A 17,472-nucleotide genomic window follows, 5' to 3' on the forward strand; every position below is an offset into this window, starting at 1 on the left:
AACAAGTTGGTCGTCTCCCACCGAGGCAGGGTGACCCAAAAAAGAAAGAAAATCCCCAAAAAGAAAATACTTTCATCATCATTCAACACTTTCACCACACTCACACATTATCACTACTTTTGCAGAGGTGCTCAGAATACAACAGTTTAGAAGCATATACGTATAAAGATACACAACATATCCCTCCAAACTGCCAATATCCCAAACCCCTCCTTTAAAGTGCAGGCATTGTACTTCCCATTTCCAGGACTCAAGTCCGACTATAAGAAAATAACCGGTTTCCCTGAATCCCTTCACTAAATATTACCCTGCTCACACTCCAACAGATCGTCAGGTCCCAAGTATCATTCGTCTCCGTTCACTCCTATCTAACACGCCATGCACGCTTGCTGGAAGTCCAAGCCCCTCGCCCACAAAACCTCCTTTACCCCCTCTTTCCAACCCTTTCGAGGACGACCCCTACCCCTCTTTCCTTCCCCTATAGATTTATATGCTTTCCATGTCATTCTACTTTGATCCATTCTCTCTAAATAACCAAACCACCTCAACAACCCCTCTTCTGCCCTCTGACTAATGCTTTTATTAACTCCACACCTTCTCCTAATTTCCACACACCGAATTTTCTGCATAATATTTACACCACACATTGCCCTTAGACAGGACATCTCCACTGCCTCCAACCGTCTCCTCGCTGCTGCATTTACCACCCAAGCTTCACATCCATATAAGAGTGTTGGTACTACTATACTTTCATACATTCCCTTCTTTGCCTCCATAGATAACGTTTTTTGACTCCACATATACCTCAACGCACCACTCACCTTTTTTCCCTCATCAATTCTATGATTAACCTCATCCTTCATAAATCCATCCGCCGACACGTCAACTCCCAAGTACAGTGGACCCCCGCATACCGATTTTAATCTGTGCAAGAGGGGTCATTGTTATGCGAAATAATCGGTATGCGAATGAATTTTCCCCATAAGAAATAATGGAAATCAAATTAATCCGTGCAAGACACCCAAAAGTATGAAAAAAAAATTTTTTTACCACATGAAATGTTAATTTTAATACACACAAACTGAAAAAGGCGTTCACACTTACATGACACTTACTTTTATTGAAGATCTGGTGATGATTGATGGGATGGGAGGAGGGGAGAGAGAGTGTTAGTGTTTAGAAGGGGAATCCCCTTCCATTAAGACTTGAGGTGTCGAGTCCTTTTCTCGGGTTACTTCCCTTCTTCTTTTAATGCCACTAGGACCAGCTTCAGAGTCACTGGACTTCTTTCGCACAACATATCTGTCCATAGTGGCCTGTACCTCTCGTTCCTTTATGACTTCCCTAAAGTGTTTCACAACATTGTCAGTGTACAGGTTGCCAACACGGCTTGCAATAGCTGTGTGAGGGTGATTTTCATCAAAAAAGGTTTGCACTTCAAGCCACTTTGCACACATTTCCTTAATCTTTGTAGTAGGCAACTTCTTCAATTTCTCTCTCCCCTCCTCTGAAGCAGTTTCCTCAGGTCTGGCCTCTTGCTGTTGAAGTTGATCTATCAGCTCATCAGTGGTTAGTTCTTCATTGTCCTCCTCTACCAACTCTTCCACATCCTCCCCACTAACCTCCAACCCCAAGGACTTTCCCAATGCCACAATGGATTCCTCAACTGGCATAATCCTCTCAGGATTAGCCTCAAACCCTTCAAAATCCCTTTTGTCTACACATTCTGGCCACAGTTTCTTCCAAGCAGAGTTCAAGGTCTTCTTAGTCACTCCCTCCCAAGCCTTACCTATAAGGTTTACACAATTGAGGATATTAAAGTGCTCTCTCCAAAACTCTCTTAGAGTCAGTTGAGTTTCTGAGGTCACTACAAAGCACCTTTCAAACAGAGCTTTTGTGTACAGTTTTTTGAAGTTTGCAATAACCTGCTGGTCCATGGGCTGCAGGAGAGGAGTGGTATTAGGAGGCAAAAACTTGATGTTAATGAATTTCATGTCCCCATAAAGTCGCTCTGCCACGTCTGTAGGATGACCAGGGGCATTGTCTAACACCAGGAGGCACTTAAGTTCTAATTTCTTTTCAGTTAGGTAATCTTTCACATTGGGGGCAAATGCATGGTGTAACCAGTCATAGAAAAAGTCCCTAGTGACCCATGCCTTACTGTTTGCCCTCCACAGCACACACAAATTCTCCTTGAGGACATTCTTTTGCCTGAACGCTCTGGGAGTTTCAGAGTGATACACTAATAAAGGCTTAACTTTGCAATCTCCAGTAGCATTGGAACACATCAACAAAGTAAGCCTGTCTTTCATAGGCTTATGTCCTGGAAGTGCCTTTTCCTCCTGAGTAATGTAGGTCCTGCTTGGCATTTTCTTCCAAAACAGGCCTGTTTCATCACAATTAAACACTTGTTCAGGTTTCAGTCCTTCAGTCTCTATGTACTCCTTGAATTCATGCACATATTTTTCAGCCGCTTTGTGGTCCGAACTGGCAGCCTCACCATGCCTTATCACACTATGTATGCCACTACGCTTCTTAAATCTCTCAAACCAACCTTTGCTGGCCTTAAATTCACTCACATCAGCACTAGTTGCAGGCATTTTTTTAATTAAATCCTCATGCAACTTCCTAGCCTTTTCGCTTATGATCGCTTGAGAGACGCTATCTCCTGCTAGCTGTTTTTCATTTATCCACACCAATAAGAGTCTCTCAACATCTTCCATCACTTGCGATCTTTGTTTCAAAAACACAGTTAAACCTTTGGCAAGAACAGCTTCCTTGATTGCCTTTCTGGTGCCCACAATAGTAGCGATGGTTGATTGGGGTTTCTTGTACAACCTGACCAGGTCGGCGATACGCACTCCAATTTCATACTTATCAATGATCTCTTTCTTCATCTCTATTGGAATTCTCACCCTTATTGCTGTAGGGTTGGCACTAGAAGCTTTCTTGGGGCCCATGGTCACTTATTTTCCAGAAAAAGCACCGAAAACACTGTAATAATACGAAATATTCCGATTGTATGCTTGGATGTTACCGCGGAGGCTGGCTGGTAAACAATGCCACCGGCGGCACATGTGAGGCTGGCTGAGGGCGCACATTGGACGCGTCTCGGACGAAAATCGGTGGGCGGGTTTTTAAGCGGTATGCGAGGTAAAATTTTTGTGATTAAAGCAAGCGGTATGCGGATTAATCGTTATGTGATGCCATCGGTATGCGGGGGTCCACTGTATCTGAAAACATTCACTTCTTCCATACTCCTCCTCCCCAATTTGATATCCAATTTTTCTTTATCTAAATCATTTGATACCCTCATCACCTTACTCTTTTCTATGTTCACTTTCAACTTTCTACCTTTACACACATTCTCAAACTCATCCACTAACCTTTGCAATTTTTCTTTAGAATCTCCCATAAGCACAGTATCATCAGCAAAAAGTAACTGTGTCAATTCCCATTTTGAATTTGATTCCCCATGATTTAATCCCACCCCTCTCCCGAACACCCTAGCATTTACTTCTTTTACAACCCCATCTATAAATATATTAAACAACCATGGTGACATTACACATCCCTGTCTAAGACCTACTTTTACCGGGAAGTATTCTCCCTCTCTTCTACACACCCTAACCTGAGGCTCACTATCCTCATAAAAGCTCTTTACAGCATTTAGTAACTACCACCTATTCCATAAACTTGCAACATCTGCCACATTGCTCCTCTATCCACTCTATCATATGCCTTTTCTAAATCCATAAATGAAATAAAAACTTCCCTACCTTTATCTAAATACTGTTCACATATATGCTTCAAGGTAAACACTTGATCTACACATCCCCTACCCACTCTGAAGCCTCCTTGCTCATCCGCAATTCTACATTCTGTCTTACCTCTAATTCTTTCAATTATAACTCTACCGTATACTTTTCCTGGTATACTCAGTAAACTTATTCCTTTATAGTTTTTACAATCTCTTTTGTCCCCTTTCCCTTTATATAAAGGGACTATACATGCTCTCCGCCAATCCCTAGGTACCTTCCCCTCTTTCATACATTTATTAAACAAAAGTACCAACCACTCCAACACTATATCCCCCCCTGCTTTTAACATTTCTGTCATGATCCCATCAGTTCCAGCTGCTTTACCCCCTTTCATTCTACGTAATGCCTCACGTACCTCCACCACACTTACATTCTGCTCTTCTTCACTCCTAAAAGATGGTATACCTCCCTGGCCAGTGCATGAAATTACCGCCTCCCTTTCTTCCTCAACATTTAAAAGTTCCTCAAAATATTCTCGCCATCTACCTAATACCTCCCTCTCCCCATCTTCTAACTCCCCTACTCTGTTTTTAACGGACAAATCCATACTTTCCCTATGCTTTCTTAACTTGTTTAACTTACTCCAAAATTTTTTCTTATTTTCATTAAAATTTCTTGACAGTGCCTCTCCCACTCTTTCATCTGCTCTCCTTTTGCACTCTCACCACTCTCTTCACCTTTCTTTTACTCTCCATATACTCTGCTCTTCTTATGACACTTCTGCTTTGTAAAAACCTCTCGTAAGCTACCTTTTTCTCTTTTGTCACACCCTTTACTTCATCATTCCACCAATCACTCCTCTTTCCTCCTGCCCCCACCCTCCTATAACCACAAACTTCTGCCCCACATTCTAATACTGCATTTTTAAAACTATTCCAACCCTCTTCAACCCCCCCACTACTCATCTTTGCACTAGCCCACCTTTCTGCCAATAGTCGCTTATATCTCACCCGAACTTCCTCCTCCCTTAGTTTATACACTTTCACCTCCCTCTTACTTGTTGCCACCTTCCTCTTTTCCCATCTACCTCTTATTCTAACTGTAGCTACAACTAAATAATGATCTGATATATCAGTTGCCCCTCTATAAACATGTACATCCTGGAGCCTACCCATCAACCTTTTATCCACCAATACATAATCTGACAAACTACTTTCATTACGTGCTACATCATACCTTGTATATTTATTTATCCTCTTTTTCATAAAATATGTATTACTTATTACCAAATTTCTTTCTACACATAGCTCAATTAAAGGCTCCCCATTTACATTTACCCCTGGCACCCCAAATTTACCTACTATTCCCTCCATAACATTTTTACCCACTTTAGCATTGAAATCCCCAACCACCATTACTCTCTCACTTGATTCAAAACTCCCCACGCATTCACTCAACATTTCCCAAAATCTCTCTCTCTCCTCTACACTTCTCTCTTCTCTAGGTGCATACACGCTTATTATAACCCACTTTTCACATCCATAATAAACAATGCAGGCATTCCTGGCACTAAACTAACATTTCCTCTGTTCATTAGTTACATTTTCAGGCTTTACTTTGAATTTCATTTTGATTTTTTTATTCACATAATGAATTTTTATTCAAACCAAAAAAATAGAAGATTTGCAGGTATGCAATATTGTAATAATTGTATAAATAATATCAGCACATTTGTGAACGTATATTAGACCCATGAGCAGGCATGTATTAGACGTGTGAGGTCATTTGTTTACTGTCGAACATCGGCAAGAATTTAACATTTCCGCTACTTTGAGCTCGGTTTCAATCTATTTCCAGTACTAAAACCAATCAAAGTCATCTCTATTTCTGTAATATATCTTCCATTCTATCAAATGATACCAAGAAATTGCAAATACAACTATAAAAACATACGAAAAGACACTGCAAATTCGCTGTTTTAATCGAAAATTACGTGTGCTGCAGGATTTGGTTCATGTGGTGCACACATACCATATAGATGTATTTTCTCATATCTTGACCAAAATTTACCGCTTCCAGCTTATCAGAGTGAGCTGAGCTCATGATGTAGATCTATGATTTGACCCTCAGCATAAAGCTGTAGATCTACGGCACGGACCCTCAAGAGGTTAAATTGGAGTTCGTTGAATTTTATGTAAAATTGACATATTTCTGATTTCTTTTCACTTTATAAGGAAGTTTTGATAGATGAATGGCGAGTTTCATGTGATTAACCCTTTCGGGGTTTCGGCCATACTAGTATGGCTTACGCGCCAGGGTTTTCGGCGTACTAGTACGCATAAATTCTAGCGCCCTCAAATCTAGCAAGAGAAAGCTGGTAGGCCTACATATGAAAAAATTGGTCTATGTGGTCAGTGTGTGCAGTATAAAAAGATCCTGCAGCACACAGTGCGTAATGATAAAAAAAAAAACTTTGACCTTGTTTTTGGTTTAAAACCGGCTTTGCACTGTATTTTTGTATGGTACTTAATGTTGTATTCTAGTTTTCCTGGGCTCATTGTATAGAATGGAAGACGTATTACAGAAAATGAGATGATTTTGACTGGTTTTACAATGAAAAGTACCTTGAAATTGAGCTCAAAGTAGCAGAAATGTTCGATTTTTACCAAAGTTCAAAAGTAAACAAATCATGCTAAGCGTTCAATACATGTCAACTGGTGAGTCTAATATTCTTTCACAAGTGTGCCGATATTATTTATACCATTTCTACACTAATGCAGTAGTCTGCATAACAGTAAATCTTATTATTTTTGTGAGAATAAAAAATCAAAGTGGAAAGCAAAAGAAATGTAAGAGGGGCCTGGTGATATGACTAATGAACAGAGGAAATGTTATTTTAGTGCCAGGAATGTCTTTCTTTTTTATTCTGGACCCTATTTGGAAATTGGCATCTTTTGAAATTTGTGTGAAATTGGTAAAATTGGTAAGTTCTGACCACTTTATTAGATATTTGAAATTGGTAAATGGATGGTTTCTTGTACTCATTCGATAGAAAAAATGGAGTTCTAGCGAAATATTTATGATTTTTGTTGACTAGTACATTGGAATTGGCCGAAAAAAGGGCTCAAAGTGGGCAAAATCGCCGATGCGTAAACATTATCGAGACCACTAAATTCGCGAGAGCATAATTCCACAAGTTTTCCATCAAATTTTCATACTTTTGGTGTCATTATGATCAGGAAAAGATGCTCTGTCTTTTCATAAGAAAAAATTATTATTTTTTTTTTTTTGAAATTTTGGCAACCCTGAGAACAAGTCTCTGAGAGGGCCTGGCAACCCTCAAAGGGTTAATCAATAGAATTGGCATAGACTTAAAATTGACCTCAAACTGGGGATAATTGCTGATGTGTAAATTGTGCCTAGACTGCCAAATTCCCATGTGTATTTCCATGAGTTTTTATCAGATACCTTCAGAGAAAGATAATCTACCATTTTAGAAGATAAAAAAAAAAAATGCATCACTGACAGCACTCAGAATTTCTGGGGTTGAGTTAATAGAAGGGTTAATAGTAATTTTTATAACAAGGTTACCTATTTTTTATTTTTCCTTAGCAACCATCTCTCATTTATTCAGGGCGAACAAAAAAAAAAAAAGTGAAATATTCTTGAAATTTTAAATCTCATATCTATTAGTTGCTGTAAGTGCTAATCTTCACAATTTCTTACTATTTTCAGGATCGAGGGGACATTGCAGCTGGTAAACAGTTTGTTCCTGGAGCACTAGTTAACATTGACTATTGGCAGGGTTATGATGCAGACGAGATGATGCTCACAGGCTATCCTGTCACCACTGCATCATCCCTACACCCTCAAGTTCTTTGCTTCCGTTGTGGCTCCGTTGGAAAAGAGCAGGTAAATTTCTTATACTGTAAGAAGTATGAGGATTTTTCTTGAAGATTGCATAGCTTTGTTATAACTATTTTATAAGAATACAGTTTATTCAAGGTATGTAGTAGGTCCCCCACTTGTGACCCTAATACATTCCTGAGAATTCTTGTTACTAAGAGTGTTTGGAACTTAAAACTTTTTTTTCATAGACAGCCATATTTTAGGCTTAGATTCATTTCTAAGCTGTAATATTCCTTTTCTGTATGAAAACAATGGACCAAGTCCTTTGGTCGCAGAATTATTCATTATTGTTACAATTATAGCAAGACAGTCCTTTCTCTATCCACCACAATTGCCATTACTGACCACCTGATCACCCCATTTAGTATGTTTAACCTTTGAGGATCCAGACCCCCAGTCTGAAAATTCCACACAGGGTCCAAGTGTCAGTAGTGTTATTGATTCCCTATGTGATATACTTGTGCAGTTATCCCCAGCTATGTTATACAAGCTTCCCTGTCCAGCTATACCAGTACCCGTTAGTCACCGCATCCCTACACCAACACCGTTAGTGATTTACCGACTGTTAGTGACTCACTGCTGACCTAGCATGATGTCACTAGCTCTCCATGCCCTCCAGGCACTGAGCAGTCACTTGAACCCAGGACAGTGTAGAGTGAGGTCAGGCTCTGGTGCTACACATATCTTAATATACGCTACCTAGACATCCAGCGAGTGTATTCATTCTCCAATTCTATCACCACCTAATCCGTTACGACACAATAATTAAAAAAACAAAAATTATTATTTTTCATGTGAAATGGTAGAGAATCTCCTTCTGAAGATAATGAAACAAAAAGTACGAAATTTTATAAAAAAAAAAAAATTATGAAAGTACGCTCTCGAGAACTTAGCTGTGTCAGCGATATTTATGCATTGGCGATTTTGCCCACTTAAGTCCAGTTTTCAGCCAATTACTTTGTTCCATTTTACCAGATTCTTGGCTGTTTGGCTATTTCATGTATGACAGGGTGGATATGGGAGCAGTGTGACAGATGTTGCAAATGTATGGAATAGGAGGTTGGTTACTGAAAGCAGTTAAGAATTTTTACGAGGATAGTGAGGCTCAGGTTAGAGTATATAGGCGAGAGGGAGATTATTTCCCAGTAAAAGTAGGCCGTAGACAACGATGTGTGATGTCACCTTGGTTGTTCACTATATTTATAGATAGGGGTTGTAAGAGAAGTGAATGCTCAGGTGTTAAAAAAGAAAATAGTGTATGTGTTGAAAAACTAGAGAAAAATTTTTGTTCAGTTTTAATTTCTCTGTATATTACCAACGGGGTAAACCATAGAATTGTTGAAGGGGAAGAAGTTGGTGGTGCATTAAGGTATTGGTTGAGACAAAAAAGAACATTATCCATGAAGGTACAGAAGGGAATGTATGAGTATATAGTGGTAACAACACTTACGTGGGGTGTGAATCATGGGTTATGAATGTTGCAGCAAGGAGGCTAGAGACAGTTGAGATGTGTGTGTGGGCAATGTGTGGCATAAATATTATGCAGAGAATTCATAGCTTGGAGATTAGGAGGTGGTGTGAAGGGGTTGTTGAGGTGGTTTGGTCATTTAGAGACGATGGAGCAAATTAGGATGACTTGGAGGGTGTAAATCTCTAGTGGAGGGAAGGCAAGGTAGGGATTGTCCTAGGAGAGAATGGAGGGAGGGGATAAAGGAGATTTTGTGTGCAAGGGGATTGAGTTGGCATGTATGAGCATATTAGATAGGAGTGGATACAGATGGTCTTTGTGTGAAGGGATTCAAGGAAACCGGTTAGCCAGATTCGAGTCCTGGAGGTGGGAAGTACAATGCCTTCACTCTACTTGGGTTGGGAATATTTGCTGTTTGGAGGGACATCTGAACTGTCATATCTGCATTCCTCTGGCAAGACAGTAATAGTGTGAATGATGGCAAAAGTGTTTTGTTTTTGGGTCACCTGCCTCAGTGTGAGATGGCCAGTGTGTTAAGAAAACAACAACAACAAAAAAAAAGGAATCTATCACCAAGGTGGATGTCCCAGATGTAATAATGATTATCTGTAGTGCTATGCCAAGATCTGTCAGACAATCGTGAAGTTTTCACATTTGCATAAATGAACACAAACTGTTAATGTATTTAGTAAGGAACTGAGAAAAGCATGACTAATTCGACATAATGAAATCCAAATTAAGAAATCAACTGCTCTTTTTCTATTCTCTACCAAATGAACCCAAAGTCTCTGTACATGCATAAACTTATTATTGCATCTGGTAAAAATGTAGGAAAAAATATTTATAATTCACATTGACAGAATTGTAACTACATTATCTACAGTTCTTGATCAGTCTCTACCAAACAACTGTGAAATATCCACATAATCAAAATTCATGATTATGGCTTCTCCTCACTTAACAACGGAGTTCCGTTCCTAAGACCATGTCGGTAAATGAATTAGTCACTAAGTGAGGAGCATACTGTAATGGTAATGGGTTTGTGTCATCCATCTTTGTTATTATTTTAATGTCATCTTTGGACCATTTATAACATTTCTGGCATATTTTTAAATGTTTATACAGTAGTGTACTCTATATAGTAATAAACAGAAGAGAGGGAATCAGCTTTAATATACGTACAGTGGTACCTCGGGATACAAACCTAATTCGTTCCAGAATGCTGTTCAAGTGTAGATCTGTTTGAGTACCGAACGAATTTGTTCCCATAAGGAATAATGTAAAGTAGATTAATCCGATTCAGACTCTCAAAAATACACTTACAAAGGCACTTACAAAAATACACTTGCATAATTGTTCAAGTTCGTATCCCGAGGTACCACTGTACATTATTTAGGTACGCATACTGGTCAGAGAGCCTGTCGTAAGTTCGAGTCGTCAGTAAACGAGTACATCGCTAAGTGAGGAGAGACTGTATCAGTGCATTTAGTGAAAATTAGTTGAAAATAACTTGTGTTTGGAGTGACATCTAAACTGTCGTATCTGAGCGCCATTGAGCTCAGATACGACAGTTTAGATGGTGATTATGTATGGTGATTATGTATGAATGATGGTAAAAGTGTTGAATGGTGAAAGTTTTTATTCTTTTCGGGTCATCCTTCCTCGGTGGGAAACGGCCAACATGTTAAGAAAAATTGATGCAGGCAGATGATATCAATTTTTTCCCTGTTTCAAATTAATTAACCCTTTGACTGCTGTGACCCCAAATCCTGAAGTGTGTCTGTGTCGCAGAATATTCGAAAAAAAAAAAAAGATTTTTTCTTATGAAATGATAATCTTTTCCTGAGGGTAATGACATGGAATTACGCTCTTGCGAAGTTAGCAATCTTGGCGATACAGTGAACCTCCAACTTACGAAGGCCTCATCTAATGATAAAATCGACTTACGAAGTGTTTCAGCGTAAAAAAATTCTCCCAACATACAAACAAAAACTCGACTTGCATCATTCGTCCCGAACGCTTCCACACGTCCCGTCTGGCCTGGGCGCACCTTAGCTGCCCTGCCTCCAGTTAGTGTGCTAGTGTTTACAAGCCAGTGCGGTCGTTCCCATGCATACATTTGGTACATTTTGTATTCCAGTGTTTTTAGTGCTTGTAACTGCTAAATAAGCCACCATGGTCCCAAAGAAAGCTTCTGGTGTCAACCCTGTGGCAAAAAGGGTGAAAATTACTATTGAAATGTAGAAAGAGATAATCACAGAATGTGAGAGTGGAGTATGTCTCCAAGCTAGCCAGGTTGTACAACAAACCCCCAATCAACCATCGCTACTATCTTGGCAAACAAAAAGGCAATCAAAGAAGCTATTGTTGCAAAAGGTGCAGGTATCTTTTTGAAACACAGATCGCAAGTACTCAATGTTGAGAGACTGTTATTGGTGTGGATAAGCGAAAAACAGATATCAGGAGATAGCATCTCTCAAGCGATCATATGTGAAAAGGCAAGGCAGTTGTGTGACGATTTAACCCCTTCAGGGTCCAAGGCCAAAATCTGAAGTGGTGCTCCAGTGTCCAAGAAATTTTTGAAAAAAAAAAAAAAAAAAAAAAAAATACAGAATTAAAGAGCATATTTTTGTGAAGGTAATAAGACAAAAAAAAAAATTCTGATCAGTACTTACCGAGATACAGTGCCAAGAAGTTTGTCCAAAATGATGTGGTGGCGGCAACATCGACGAATTCCACATACGCGCATTACATTATTTTGCGGTTTTTGCATTTTTTTCTTTTCTTTTCCAATTTTTTTCTATTCCTACTAACATTTGGGGCCTGAGAGACCAATACTGTATATAATGTATATATATATATATAAACTCACTGTATTGAACACAATAACCGCACTAAAGTTATTATCATATTATTGTTTACCACTTTTGTTTATTACAATAAACATGCACAAATCTTGTATAATACTAATGTTCTATCATATATTTACATATTTACAATCACTACATGGTTTTAGAACTGCTGGAGCTTGTGGAACTCCTTGAAACAAGGCACCATGCACAGAGGCACCTTACATTCCTCACACATAAACCAAGTGTCTTTGCGTCTTTGTTGCCGTCGTTTTGTTTGTGCACAGACGATGCATCTCTTCTGAGCAAATTTCTTCTTGAGTTGAAGGAAGTTGTATTATGAAATGATCACCTTCCCTCCTCAAACGCTTGGGTATATCCTGAGGAATTCGAGGACCGTGTTGTATAGCAGGTGTTCTTACCTGGTACTTCATTATGAGTTGTCTGACAACAGACAAACAAAATTCACCATACGGTGGTCTGTTGCCAGTCTTTATTTGGTACATATTATATGCATTGAGCATTGAAATGTCCATGAGATGGAAGAAAAGTTTCATGTACCACTTGTAACTCTTACAAACACAGTCAACAAAACCAATCTGCATGTCACATTTGTCAACCAAGCGCATGTTTTGTGTATAATCAATCACTGTCACTGGTTTTCGAATACGTTCATTAGTCACTTGATCAACTTTCCCACTGTCTTGCATTTCATTACGGTGAATGGTTGTCAACAATGTGACATCTCGTTTGTCATGCCACCGTAATGCCATGATGTCATTGGCAGTAAACACCTGCACGTCATCACCACGAGCACCTGCGTTGAGCCTGGGCATATGTTTACGATTAGAACGCACTGTGCCACACACATCTGTCTTGTTCACTCGCATGAAATCACTGAGTAATGGGCTTGTGTACCAGTTATCAGTATATAATGTATGCCCCTTACCAAGATAAGGTGCCATCATGTTTCTCACTACGTCACCTGAGATACCCAATAGCATCTTGGTATCTTTCAATGTTTTACTACCCGTGTATACAACAATATCCAACACCAGGCCACTGTCACAATCACAGAGTACAAACAGTTTTATACCAAAGCATTTCCTCTTGCTCGGTATATACTGCTTGAATGACAGTCTACCTTTGAACAAAATCAAAGACTCGTCAATTACAAGATTCTTGAATGGATAAAAGTATATGCTGAACTTTTGTTTGAGATACATGAAAACATTTCTAATCTTGTATAACCTGTCACTTCTGTCAGGCCTGGTTTTGTCAGAGAAGTGCAACATACGTAAGAGTAAGAAAAACCTGTTCACTGGTATGATTTCACTGAAGACCGGGGTAGAAATTAGCCGATCTGTGGACCAGTATGCTTTTATATTATGCTTATAGACATGAGGCATAAGCATTATTGTTGCAAAAAGCAAATACATTTCTGCAACAGTCGTCTCTTTCCACCTGTGTAGTCTTGACTGTGGTGATAAGATTGTATTTGCCAGGGTGTACTCAAAATACTTATTACTTTCCCTGACAATAGTTTCCATCAATGGCTGGTCAAAGAATTCCAGTTCATTGGTCATGGTTCCAAGGGGACAAGTAGGTAGAATTCCACTTTGAGAGTCATCAAAGTGGTGAGGCTTGGGAACAAAATTGGGATTTTGCTGCCAATCCCACTTACGGTTTGCTGGTGGATACTGGACATCATAGGCTGGTTGTGCGGGTGGTTGTGGTTGTGGTGGGCTGGTGGCTGACGTTCCGCTTTGTCCTTGAACTGACGAGTCAGCAGCGTGGGTCCCAGCGTGGGCTGGTGAGTCACGCATGGCGGTGCCACTACCATCACCACTAACACCATCCACTGATGCCTGTGGTCTATCCATGCCAAGTGTAGCCACATCATCCTCACTATCACTACCTAAAACTGGTGTAGGGCCACGGGATGTACTCCGTCCCCTGGGCGCAGCATAGGGTACACTACCCGAGCGCATGCGGCGGTGAACATACCGACGCTTCACTGGTGAATATGATTCCTCACTATCACTACTCGAATGATCGTCGAGCGCAATAAAATCACAATTCACGTCACTATCATCATCATTACTGAAGTCAGAGGCCTGGCCATGCGAAAATATTAGTTTTCTCTTGCGTTGAGGAACAACCGACCGTGATTCACGAGTGCCCACACCAGAGGTAGAAGGTTGAGGATTGTCAGGGTTTTCTGCACTATTATCGATATCCTGGTCATTCTTTTCGGTCACTAACTGATCAATGCCGTAGAATTCGTCTTCATTTCCACTTCCATCAGTGTCAGAACTATCAGATAGGAAGAGGAGAGTCCCAATTTTCCGGGGAGTGAGAGCTGACTTGCGACGAGGCATGGTGAACAAGGGTAACTGAGCCGGCGTTCCCACAATGCTATGCGGGTGCCTAGATTTTTTGTTCATGGCGCACACCCACCACGCAGACCCGTTCTCTCACATGTAGGCCTATGAGCGTTTTTGCGCTAAATTTGACGGCGCTAGAATTTTGGCGTAGATCTATGGTTTGGACACTCAACGTGAAGCCGTAGATCTATGGGATGGACCCTGAAAGGGTTAATTAAAAAAATGCCTGCAACTAATGGTGATGTGAGTGAATTGAACCCTTTCAGGGTCGACAGGCCCTCTCCCAGACTTGTTCTCAGGGACGCCAAAATTTCAAAAAAAAAAAAAAAAAATTCTTATGAAAAGATAGTTTTTTTTTAAATCTTATAGGCTAAACAAAGAATTTTTACCATCAATACTTACCGAGATATGGAGGCATGAAGTCGACAGAAAATGACTGGCATATGGTAACATCACTGACTGCCGGTCACCCGGTTTTAGTTTATTTAGTTTTTTGGTATTATTTTTCTATTTTTTTTTTTTTTGTTTTCAAGTAACTTTTATGGTCTGTGAGACCAATATGAGCACAATTTTGTAAGTGTTTTCTCTTTATTACTACACAATAACTGTACAAACACTGTTGTCCTTATATTGTTTATAATTGTTGTTTACACACAAACGATATGAAATTTGCTTATTACTATTTTTCTATATTTTATATACACATATACAATCACACGGAATGTTTCTAGAAGTTCTGCAGCCTGTGGAAGTCTTTGAAACATGGTGTCATGCACAGTGGTGTTTTACACTCCTCACACATAAAACGAGTGTCTCTGCGTTGTTGTGGGCGTTTTTTTGTATGTGCACAGACGTAACACCTCTTCTGAGCCATTTTCTTGAAAGCAGTAGCAGGCAGTTTTACTAGGAAGTGATCACCATGTTTCAGATGAGAAGATAGTTGTTGATAATTTAGTGGGCGGTTTTCTATTGCAGGTGTTGTTCCTTTGGTACTTGAATACTATTTGTCTGATGACAGACAAACAGAATTTACCATATGGTGGTTTGTTTCTGGTCCTCATCTTATACATATTATAAGCACTGAGCATGGAAATGTCCAGAAGATGGAAAAAGAGTTTTATGTACCACTTATAACTCTTGCGAACACAATCAGCAAACCCAATCTGCATGTCACATTTGTCCACTGAGCGCATATTGAGGGTGTAATCAATCACAGATGCAGGTTTTAGAATGGGTTCATTGCTGTCTCTATGCTGCCTGCCAGTGTTTTGTCATTTCGTTAGGGTGAACTGATGACAACAGTGTGACATCTCGTTTGTCATGCCACCGAAATGCCATGATGTCATTGGCAGCATACTCCTGCACCTCACCTCTACAAGTGCCAGTGTCAAACCTGGGCATGTGTTTCTGATTTGCACGCACTGTGCCACACACATCTGTCATGTTCCCTCGCAAAAAATCCCTGAGTGAGGGGCTTGTGTACCAGTTATCAGTATATAATATATGCCCCTTACCAAGGTATGGTTCTACCATTGTTCTAACCACATCACCAGAGATGCCCAATAACTTCCTGGTATTTTGCAATGTATAACTTCCAGTGCACAAAATAATATCCAGTACAAGACCACTGTAGCAGTCACAAACCACAAACAACTTTATACCAAAGCGTTTCCTCTTGCTTGGTATGTACTGCTTGAAAGAGAGTCTTCCTTTGAACAGAATCAAAGACTCGTCAATTACAAGCTTCCTGAAGGGATAAAAATGCATATTGAATTTCTCTTTCAGATACACAAACACATTCCTAATCTTACATAACCTGTCATTTCTGTCAGGCCTGGTTTTGTCTGAGAAGTGAAGCATACGTAATAGTAGCACAAATCGATTCACTCCCATTATATCACTGAAACCTGGGGTTGCAATCAGGCGGTCTGTTGACCAGTATGATTTCACACTGTGCTTATATGTATACATGTGGGATAAGCATTATTGTTGCAAAGAAAAGATACATCTCAGCCACAGTTGTCTCCTTTCACTTGTATAGATGTGATTTTGTGCAAGTATTGTGTTTGCCATGGTGTACTTGTTGTATCTGTTGCTTTCCCTGACAATAATTTCCATCAGAGGTTCGTCAAAGAATAACTCGAAACATGCCAGTTCACTGGCATTGTTGCCCAGTGTACAACATGGCTGTATTCCACTTTGGCTTTCATGAAACTGGTGGGGATTTGGAACAAAATTGGCAGCTTCCTGCCAATCCCAGGTGCAGTCTGCTGGTGGGTACTGGACATTGACAGGTGGGTCTGGTTGTGGAGGCTGGTGTGGTGGGTGGGTGGGGGATGGTGTGCTTTGTTGTTGATCAGCTGAGGCACGGCATGGGTGGCAGCATGGCCCACTGCTGATGCCTCATTGCCGGCACCACCACTACCACCACCATGCACATTTTCCATCCCAATTGCAACACTGTCATTTTCATTTTCACTGTCTGTTCCTGTTGTACAACCACGGGATGTACTCGAAGATGTACTCCTTCCCCTTGGAATAGCATATGGCATACTACCAGAGCGCATATATCGTCGTATATACTGACGCTTCACTGGAGAATATTCCACTTCAGTATCACTACTGGAAGTGTTTTGAAGACCTTGTAGTTTATATTCACTATCACTGTCATCACCAATGCTCACATTTGAGTCCAAGATTTGGGAAAATAGGAGTTTCCTCTTTGATTCTTGTACAACTGAATGTGATCAAGACGTCCTGGCAGCAGAAGTGGAAGGCTGAGGGTCGTCTGGGTTTTCCTCACTATTACCGGTATTATGGTCATTAGTTTTGGTCACAACCTCACCAAAACCTTGAAACTCATCTTCACTGGCACTTCCATCTGTATTAGAACTGTCACTGGGGAACAAAAGTGTCCCAGTTCACTGAGGAGTGAGGAGCTTCTTACCGCGAGGCATGGTGAACAAGGTCTACTAAAATGGCGTTCCCACAATGCGCCACTGGGTCCCAGATTTTTTTTCTACTGCGCACACCAACCATACACACCCATTCTCTCACATCTAGGCCTTCCAGCCTTTTCCCGCAAGATTTGAAGGCGC

The 17,472-nt window shown here is 40.2% G+C and overlaps 1 protein-coding gene across 1 annotated transcript in view; it reads left to right on the forward strand.

Annotated features, from left to right (window-relative positions):
* Window positions 1–17,472, forward strand: part of LOC128705920 (histone lysine N-methyltransferase trithorax) — a 382,322-nt gene that overhangs the window by 196,787 nt on the left and 168,063 nt on the right. Inside the window, exon 8 of the mRNA XM_053801012.2 lies at window positions 7,497–7,673. Coding sequence (XP_053656987.2) covers window positions 7,497–7,673 — 177 coding nt within the window. The remainder of the gene's footprint in view (window positions 1–7,496; window positions 7,674–17,472) is intronic.

This window comes from Cherax quadricarinatus, chromosome 3, assembly GCF_038502225.1.
Source record: "Cherax quadricarinatus isolate ZL_2023a chromosome 3, ASM3850222v1, whole genome shotgun sequence".
Taxonomy (NCBI): domain Eukaryota; kingdom Metazoa; phylum Arthropoda; class Malacostraca; order Decapoda; family Parastacidae; genus Cherax; species Cherax quadricarinatus.